The sequence below is a fragment of the Nelusetta ayraudi genome, unplaced genomic scaffold (genome assembly GCF_046127955.1).
Source record: "Nelusetta ayraudi isolate G7.1 ecotype Tasmania unplaced genomic scaffold, CSIRO-AGI_Nayr_v1 ptg000060l, whole genome shotgun sequence".
In the NCBI taxonomy this organism is placed as follows: Eukaryota; Metazoa; Chordata; class Actinopteri; order Tetraodontiformes; family Monacanthidae; genus Nelusetta; species Nelusetta ayraudi.
The window spans coordinates 5,852,715-5,862,201 of NW_027466110.1; the positions used below are offsets into that span (position 1 = coordinate 5,852,715).

The following is a 9,487-nucleotide window of genomic DNA, read 5'->3' on the forward strand; positions in this document are numbered from 1 at the left end:
TACAAATCTTTAAATAGCCCTGAAATAACCTAAACTGTAATGACGTTGCTGGATATTAAATCCATGAAATTTGGAATTCTGACAATTGTCCTGCAACAACTTGAAAAGCTCCTGTGTAAATGTCCAACACAGACCTTCTCTTAGATCGCTTCAGACTGCAAACATTCACTGAGCGTTTGAGTTGAGGCTGGCATTACCAGTTGATAAACACTGCCCTCTAGTGAAAGGAAGTACTTCTCACAGTGTACGTGTATAAAAGGAAATTTGGTGTAATCTCGCCTCATTCCTGATGCTTAATTTGATGTGTAGATTCAGTGCAGTGAACTTTATGTACATGTGGTGAACCTTTAACCTATTGAACTTTTTATGACTGATATTATTACGGGTGATTGCAGGTTTCAGCCTCACCTGTTGTCTACATCTGATGCACGGAGTCGAGTAGCTGACAGTCTCTCACTCAGCCTCAGATTTGTCTTAGCCAAAGGAAAATGTTTTCAAAATCACCACAAGCTGTAAGTTCATCAACACCAAAGCTGTTCAATTTGTGTCGTCTGCGCTCCAAACTTCACTGGTGAGTTTCCAGACACTGATTCCAGAATGACCTCGACCAGCTCCTAGTGGTTTATGGAGTGAACACTGTTATTTTATTATTATTTTATTAAAAAGGATTCCTTTCTTCTGGTTTTACTTGCCCACATAAAATGATGTGGCCCATGGGCCTTGAGTCTGACACCTGTGTTCTAGACCGCAGAGGTGTCGAACTCATTTTCACCGAGGGCCACATCAACGTAATGGTTGCCCTCAAAGAGCCACATGTAACTGTAAGACATTAAAAATGTAACCAAATGTAATGTAAAATGAATGGAACTTCTCCTTAATGTTAAATAACTCTGAATGTATTACTTATTCAAATTACAAATAGTACATATGCATTTGCATAGATGCAAAAAAAGGTTGTTAGTAGCTCTGTTAATATAACATAACATTTTTAATTTGTCAAGTTAAGAAACCCACATCACTCCATCAATCAATGATCATCACAGTGAATGAAGAAAAATATCTAGCACCAGTTATGACATTAACTTTGTTCAAAACCTGTAACTGAATTAGTACAACCAACAATTGTGAGCTGGTAAGACCATATGTGACAGATGTAGCATTTTACAAAAACAAATGGCTGCACACACCCTTGCAGATGTGTCTGAATAAACATATAAACATGTAAACAGAAAATACATTACCACACATATAAAGTTATATTTGTTAAAAAAAAATAAAAATAAAAAATAAAAAACTCAAAAAAACAAAATCATAGTTGTCTCAATTCACAACTATATTGGTCAAGTTTACAGGTGAGGTTGATAAGAAGCTGCTGTCTGTCCTGGAACACACCGAGTGGATCCACTCCATTCCAGAGGATGACTTTTTTCTTCAGTCAGAGATTTATCATCTAAAATAGTACAGTGATTTGGGTGTGGGGACTTTATTTCCACACCCTGGGGTTCAGCACTAGAGTCACAGCTCATCTCACTGTGTCCTTAGTCAATCTGCTCATCAGCTAATACATATTCACTTGAACTACTTACTATTTGAATGAACAATTTGATTTATCAGCAGAATCATGATGAAATAACGTAATTTAATTAATGATAGTGATAATTTTCAGACCTGACTAGCACCCCCCACCCCCTTAAACGGTCGAACGAAAAACTACAAAATGCTGAACCCACTATATAGAGCTCTAGTGAGGCAGTGATTTCGGACACAGCCCTTATACGTTCCACCTCTGCCACGATGATTATAGTAAACTTTCCAGACTTGAGTGATGAGAGTCAGCGCAGGAGAAACTTTCAATCAGGAATTCAAAGGAAACTTTTTGCTTGGTCTTGTTGTGTCTCTGTTCTTTCACCGAAGCACAAAACACAATTTTCAGCCTCTAGTTTTTTTGGGTTTTTTTTTCTTACTGTTGTCAGAGTCCAGTTGATTCTGTGGCTGAGGAGACGCTGCTGTGTGTTGATCTTCAAGAAAAGGCTTCTTCTCTTCATCCACTCCTGAAAAATGTACGATAGAACAGTAATTACTAAGTGTAAAACGGACAAATCAATAATTTAGAGATCTTGAACATTTACATCTTTGCAAATTTATGGTTTCATTCAAAATCTGTTTTAAAGCCATCTGGTCAAACTGTGCTACTTTCCCTGTTGAACGAGGAGTCTCACACATAAAATACACTAACAGTCAATAAATTAATTGATTAATGATTTGATTTACAAGCAAAATCCATGATGGTTTAGTTATCAAAATCCCACCAACCCAACCAATGGCAACAACAATCACAATGAAATATGTTCCTGTAACCTGTTTGTGACGATGACTCGAGTTGTGACCTTTGGTAAGCAGAATAATAAGGTGTGTTGAGGAGGACTTCTGCTCGACTGGGTGCTGCTGCAGGACCTAAAACAAATTAATTAATTAATTGTAGTGATCATTTTCAGTCTTGACTAGCACCTTTTCCCATGTTCCAAGAAAAAATGAACAATGATAGAAATAAATACAAAACTATAACTTTTTTTTGTAATTGCTAATTGTGAACAGCAGAATGATGCTCACTCGGTTGAGACTCCAGTTCCACCTGCTGCAACTCCTTCTTCTTGAAACCTTAACAACAGAGCCAACATGAGTGAAAGGTACAGGGTGCATACAAGGCTGCTCGTATCCAGTAAGAGGATTTGTATTATGCACACTAAAAACTATTTTGTACTCCTAAACAATTACAATAATAATGATTACTATGCAGCAGCATAAGTCATTGTGCACAGTGTGAGATGACAGTGGAAGACACTTTATGTTGAACACAAAACGTAACAACTAATAACTAAGCACATACCAAATAATACTGAAAAAGCCATAAAAGCTCTCAATCAATCATTAAAAGTGGAATAAGCACTTGGTAATGACAACAAGATTACATTGTTGTTGCTGTTGTTTTTCAAGCATTATGGGACCAGTACGACAATAGGGGTAATTTTTCACATCACATATTTTCTTTTTCATTATTATTATTATTATACTCACCTTTATGTTTTAATGCGAGGAGCAATATCACCACACATGCACTGATGACCAGAATAATAATGAGGATGATGGCAGCAATTAGTCCTCCAGATAAACCTGCATCTGAAACAGAAACATAAAGGTCAGCCACTGCAGAATTCACACATCCCAACTGCACAATACAACACTGATATAATACTCCTACTCCTACTACTAATAACAATAATAATGATAATATTACAGACACAAAAAGGTCCAGTAAGAGCAAGATAATACATGCTTCCATATCTTGGACTGATAGCTACGCCATGATTATACAATTCTCTGAGCTGTTCAGCCGACATAAATTTCTACATATAATGTCTCAAAATGGCTTGCAGCGTATTAACACCTGCAGCCACAAAGATCTCGCTGGGACTACACCAATGAGGTCTTCTCAGCAGAATTCTCAAAGCAACATAAGCTACCAGGAGTTTACGCAGGCTTGCTACTGTAATTTTAATTTATTAAAGCAATTTTAATTCATATATATATATATATATATATATATATATATATATATATGTATGTATATATATATATATATATATATATATATACACAATATATAATATGTTTTATCAGTACAATTACTGTATAGAATTAAACACTCTTTTAACCGTGATGGCAATGAATAAATCTCAGCAGGGACTCGAAGGGGAAAGTGCGACTGGTCGTTCCTCCCATGGATGATGAATGTGGTGCTTCAGCACTTTAGCCTAAAATGGATAATTTCTACTAAATTAATCTGGCTGTCCTATGCAGTGGAGATGACTGTAGTGAAATCCTACCTGTGTAGCAGTCTTTTGCTGTGAAGGTGGCATTCTCTTGACTAAGAGGGTTGCTCACTTGACAAATATATTGCTGCGTGTTTAGTTCACCCCCTAAAGATATTGTTAACTGTTTGCCAGGCTGGACTTTTCCTCCTGAAATCCACTCAAACTTTAATGGTGATGGAGCCTGACTGAGATCTTCAATACATAGCAGCACTGCAGACATTTTGGAACTGCAGTCGGGGCTCATCTGGCAGGTTATGGTGGGTTTGCCAACATTTTCTGTGTGGAAATTAAACATTTTCATTATTAAACCATTCACATAACAGTAGCATGAATTATAAATCCCACTCATCAGCTTTTGCAGAAGAACTCAAGAGCAAAGTCTACGACTGGACACACCAGCTATCAGAAAACTTATCAGTGACATCACAAGACATCATTATCTGTAGCTTGTTGAATGAAAGCCTGTGAGATGTCACATTGAAAGAAGAGCAAATCTGATCTGAAACAATTGTTTGCTCCTTACCTATGACTTTCAGTTCAAAAGATGTCTCCAGCCATTTTCCTTGCAAGTATATTTCAGAGTCATATTTCCCGCTGTCCTCCAAGCGGAGGTCATTGATCTGGAGTTGTGCAGTTTGCCTGTTGAGAGTGACTCGACCTTCATAGGAGCCGTACACCTTTTCCACATTTCCATCAAACTCCACCACTTTGTTGCCATTGTGATTCCACAGAATCTCATTGGGCGGCTCAGTGGCGACCGGAACCCATTGGATTTGCTGCCCCTTAAGTTTATATATCACAGACTGAACTGTGCCTAGACAAGGACAGAAATAAATGGATACAGAGTTATAATGTGATGACAACTGAGAACAAAACAGAAAGGAAAACTTTATTATATTTACTTTTTTATTATTAGATCTTATACACAACACTATTTGTTGAAACATACAGGTGTAGGTTTTTATCATTATTCCATCTATGATTATAACTCAAAACTAAAGTAAATTAAAGTAAATATTCTTAGTCATCTTGATAATATTAACAATCAACATGGAAACACTGAAACAGACTCAGTTCAAAACTGACCACATTGTTGCTGCTTAAAACTGTAAATAACATTTAGGGTGGTCTTAGTTTATCTGTCATTGGGGTATTTTTGAACTACAGCACAGTTCAAGAGTGACATAATACACAGATTGATATTTTTTCAATTAATTTTTATTTAACATTATAATCAGTTCATAAGAATACACTGTTAATAATCATTCCTTATGTTCAGATTGAATGTCTGTCACATTTTATATCAACTTATAGGTTTCACAGATAACTTCAAATATTAATCAAATATTAAATAAATAAATAGAAAAAATATTAAAACATTGAGACAGACTCACCCAAACAGAAGAAAATGAGGAATGATGGGAGGAGATAGCGCGGAGCCATTTCATGGAAGCATAGCCGTTCTCTCATCCTACTTTCACTCTTCCATCGAAGTTGAAGCAGGTTTCAGCCTCACCTGTTGTCTATCCCAGACACATGGAGTCGAGTAGCTGGCAGTAAATATTACTTTTATTTCCAATTAATTTATTTCAACTAGTTGAAGAATGTTAAAAACTATTTCAAAGCGACAGGTAGAGTGGCGCGTCCAGAGTTATCAGGCAGAATGATCTTTGGACCAGAAAGTAATAAACACTTTGGAGTAACCGGGTTCAACGTCTCTATGCCTTTTTATATTCATCAATCATTCTCTCACTCAAGACTCTGATTGTTCTGCTGAGCCTGAAAAATGTCTTCAAAATCACCACAAGTAAAAGAAGACCAAAGCTGTTCAGTTTAGGTTGTCTGTGCTCAAAACTTCACTAGTAATGTACAGAACACTGGTGCCTTGACCAGTTCCTGGTGCTTTGTAGTAAACACTGTCCCCTACTAAAATAAAGACACTTATACATGTTCTTTTTGAATTTATTATTTTCTGAAAGGATTTCTTTCTTCATATCTTTGCATTTGCTTCTAGGTGTTTGATCTTTTTTCTAACCTTTGTTATTATCGAAAATGATTTACTTCTTTTTATGTGCTTATGTTGTTTAGTATGCATATAACAGATGAGAGGATGATAATACAGAACATATTGAATGTACATCAATAAATTCAGCACCATTACCATTATCTTGAAGAAAAAAAATACATATTTCAAATATCCAGCCATGACAAGTAGGAGTATTTCCTCAACCATTAGAAGTTTCTGAAAAGTTGTAGCTCTTTATCCATAAAGGAAACTCATTGATAGTGATGTTATCCACTGAAAATTTGAGGATTGGAATCTTTAGGATGCTGGCAGGATGTGTGGAAAAGGTAAGAGAATTAGAATTTGACTGAGCAGCAGTGAGAGTTTATAGATAAAAAGTTTTCAGAAAGTTCAGAGGTTATAAAGCACTCATAAATCATGTATAACAGTGTTGTGGAGTTTTAATTGGGTGGAGATATTTTCCTAACAGGCACATGTTAAGCTGGGTCTCTGCTTTTGTCTCTCTTACAGCTCTGGTTATGGCCATTTTTTTTAATACTATTTTCACATTTTTTCTCTCACAATTTTGTGTCTCTAACGCTGGAAAGGCCTAAATCCAATCCACTCCACTTTCTGTTTTGAACCTCTCTGCTCAGCAGTGCTTGATTGCAGTGTGCCCTCATCAGAGTGACTGGCATAATGCTGCTTCCTGTCCTGTGACAACCCGGATTCACAGTCCACGCTGACGTCTCTGCTGTCTTCACCATCATTGTCTCCAGGTGCCACATTTGGAGAGTTGTGGGTCAGCAGTGACAGTGACTGTTGGTCAGGAGGGAGACCAGCGGCAGCACTAGACTGTTGTCCTCTTTTCCCTGTCTCTGAGCCTGAAATGGATAATTGCAAGTAAGTTTAAAAGGCCGTGATTCCTGATTTTAGACTGTTCTAGAAAACATATGATTCCAGTAATTGTTAGTTATTGGGACGCAGCTCCGATTCCTGATCAAGTGTCAAGTGTTTGTGCACAGCTAACTTCAAGTGATTTTACTTATTCTATTTAACTTTGCACCAAATGTAAGTTAATATAATCAAAAAAGGAAATCCTGCAAGTTAACATATTCAACTGGAGTTCAACAGATAATCCTCAACTCTAACTGCTCCCTGGTCTTACCCAAAGTCACCGCATTGTGAAACATGTTGTGTTTTAAGCATTTTAGAAATAGGAAGGAAACAACAACAATTTTACAATGAGGAGAGGAGAATTAGTGTTATGTCTGTACTGCTCACCTCTAGGGAACTTTATGAAGCAAAATACAAGCAAAGCCACACCGACACTTATAACGACGACAATGACAACAATCCCTCCAGCGGACACACCTGGATCTGAAACTGAAGCACAGACGTCTCTCATACACGATTCACTCTTTGGCGCTTCAGACTCGGACTGTTTTACACGGTGGAGACGACTCCTTGGTGAAATCCTACCTGTGTTGCAGTCTTTGGCTATGAAGGTGGACGTTTCGTAACTTACAGGGTTGCTCACCCGACAAGTGTATCGCTGCTCATCAAGTTCACCACCCAGAAATATTGTCAACTCTTTGCCAGGTTGGATGTTTCCTCCTGAAATCCACTCAAACGTTAAAGAGGGCTGATTGTGACTGAGTTCTACAGAGCACAGCAGCACTGCAGACACGTTGGAGCTGCTGCTGTTGTTCACCTGGCAGGTGACGGTGGGCTTGGCAACCTTCTCTGTGTGGAGAAAAAACTCAGTATTTATAACCTTGACAATGAACCCAACAGATCAAATATTGCAACCTGTGTGTTGAACTGGGTTTTTTTTGTTTTTTTTTAAAGCGGCAGACAAACCAAGGCCATATTAAAACTTGAAAAACAACATGTTGATCCTATGACTCCAATCCTCTAACACACGAAGAAGCCGTTTCAAAAATGTTTCACTTATGAAATGTTGTTGCATGTTTCCATCGTAGGTTTTTTTTTTTTTTAATTCCGTAAATTAACACCTGGCAAAAGTGACCAACTCCAACTCACCTCCGACCTCCAACTGATGAGACGACTGAAGCCATTTGCCTTGCGTGAAAACTTCAAGCTCATATTCTCCGCTGTCCTCCAAGCGGAGGTCAGAGATCTGGAGTCCTGCAGTGAGCCTGTCGAGAATGACACGACCTCTGTAGGACCCAAACACCTGTTCCTCAGTGCCGCTGAACTCCACCACTTTGTTGCCGTTGTGTTTCCACAAGATCTCATCAGGCTTCCCAGTGACGACCGGATCCAACTGGACCTGCTGCCCCTTCAGTCCATCTATCACAGGCTGGACAGGAACTATACAAGGACAGAGAGGGAAGGTAACACAAAGTAGACGCGACAACTGCCTTAATCTCACAGAAGAAGAAACAGCATTTTAAAATTGGAGCTTTTATGGAAACATGCAGGGTCTTTTTGGCCTTACATCATTATATTATTTTTGACAAGTGAGGATTTTTGCGACAGGATAGCAACTGATCAGATTTTGCAGGAACTGAAACCATAACGACATCTTTGACCTCTTCCCTGTTTTCTTTCCTCCTCAATAAGCCTATTTTGTGTCTTCTTTTAAAAACTCAACCGCAAAGTTGGTAAGTGTTAAAGAAAAAAGCCTTTTTAAATATTACATTAAAAAAAACTTGTTTTTCACTGTGTGTTTAATGTTTGGTAATAGTTCAATATGCAAGTGTTTACGCACAATAATATGACCTTTGGAAGCATAAGGTTAATCTGTAAATGAAAAAACTAATTCAGTTCCACTTCATTGTTCTAACTTAAAAATAAAATGTACATCAGCCCAAAACGAAAAGCGGTTCATAGAATTCACAAGAAGTTTTCACAAAAGGCCTCGTCCACACTGAACCATTTGATTTGATTCATCTCTTCAAGTGACTCAGTGTAGACGTCAATGTCAAGACAACAACAAAGTTAGATAAATACAGATTGAAAGACAGTGTAGTGGTGTGAATTTATAGGATTAATAAAGATTGTTGGTAATAATAATATCAAAAATGATGATGATGATAAACTCACCAGAACCTAAGAGACAGAGGAACAGCGGCGAGAAACAGCATTGAGCCATTTTTTGGATTTGCAGTTGATTTCAGTTTGTCACCACAAGTGTTTCAGAATGTTTGTCATCACTTCCCTCATGCTTGATGTGTGTGATTCTCCAGTTGGCTGATTTTTTTCTTTTTTCATAATTTTCAACCCTCTTAAAACTACATATGGCTTTCTGCTCCGATCACACCAGTTGATTTTCCTCGTCGTATGTGTAAAGTTTCAAAACTGTTCAGTTTCCAGGCTACTCACTCTGTACTGTAAATGCCCCAGGCTCATTCTATGTCAACGCAACCAGAGTTTGGCAGCTTTAGAGTTTAGATTTGACTTTGATAGTATGTCTTTTTTTAAAGAGCTAAGTCAGTTTCCCGGTGCTGTGCTTTTTGTGTTTGTGAGGACTGTTCTGAGGTAGTATACACTGTCCCATGACAGCACAGCAAGAAACAGAGTCAGAAAATGCAAAATCTCAACATTGTCAAAAATGTACAAAAACCATGCCGGCTCAGGCTAC

The 9,487-nt window shown here is 37.8% G+C and overlaps 2 protein-coding genes across 3 annotated transcripts; both read right to left on the reverse strand.

Annotated features, from left to right (window-relative positions):
- Positions 1-1,914: 1,914 nt before the first annotated feature.
- LOC142897524 (SLAM family member 5-like) lies at positions 1,915-5,673 on the reverse strand. Its single transcript, XM_076039925.1, has 7 exons — positions 5,267-5,673; positions 4,396-4,686; positions 3,885-4,148; positions 3,076-3,177; positions 2,611-2,658; positions 2,359-2,454; positions 1,915-2,051 (listed from the first exon to the last, which is right to left on the reverse strand). Exons 1-7 carry the CDS (start codon positions 5,340-5,342, stop codon positions 1,930-1,932), a joined length of 999 nt encoding a protein of 332 aa, XP_075896040.1. The 5' UTR covers positions 5,343-5,673; the 3' UTR covers positions 1,915-1,929.
- Positions 5,674-5,774: 101 nt separating this feature from the next.
- LOC142897500 (CD48 antigen-like) lies at positions 5,775-9,192 on the reverse strand. Of its 2 annotated transcripts, XM_076039893.1 has the most exons (6): positions 8,950-9,192; positions 7,924-8,214; positions 7,592-7,623; positions 7,360-7,494; positions 7,162-7,263; positions 5,775-6,761 (listed from the first exon to the last, which is right to left on the reverse strand). In XM_076039893.1, the coding sequence occupies exons 1-4, from the start codon at positions 8,996-8,998 to the stop codon at positions 7,465-7,467; spliced, it is 402 nt and encodes a 133-aa protein (XP_075896008.1). In that variant the 5' UTR covers positions 8,999-9,192; the 3' UTR covers positions 5,775-6,761; positions 7,162-7,263; positions 7,360-7,464. The 2 variants fall into 2 exon arrangements, with proteins under 2 accessions (XP_075896008.1, XP_075896007.1); XM_076039892.1 differs by having other exon boundaries at positions 7,360-7,623; positions 8,950-9,185.
- Positions 9,193-9,487: the final 295 nt, after the last annotated feature.

Bases quoted from the DNA above. Each gene is read 5' to 3' on its own strand.
- LOC142897500 (XM_076039892.1), bottom strand. From the start codon at position 8,998: ATGGCTCAATGCTGTTTCTCGCCGCTGTTCCTCTGTCTCTTAGGTTCT. The intron at 8,215-8,949 runs GTGAGTTTATCA...GTCCTTGTATAG, and splicing joins CCTCTGTCTCTTAGGTTCTG to TTCCTGTCCAGCCTGTGATA. The intron at 7,264-7,359 runs GTAGGATTTCAC...TCTGTGCTTCAG, and splicing joins AGCCAAAGACTGCAACACAG to TTTCAGATCCAGGTGTGTCC.
- LOC142897524 (XM_076039925.1), bottom strand. From the start codon at position 5,342: ATGAGAGAACGGCTATGCTTCCATGAAATGGCTCCGCGCTATCTCCTC. The intron at 3,178-3,884 runs GTAGGATTTCAC...TTTCTGTTTCAG, and splicing joins AGCAAAAGACTGCTACACAG to ATGCAGGTTTATCTGGAGGA. The intron at 2,455-2,610 runs GTGAGCATCATT...AATTTGTTTTAG, and splicing joins GGAACTGGAGTCTCAACCGA to GTCCTGCAGCAGCACCCAGT.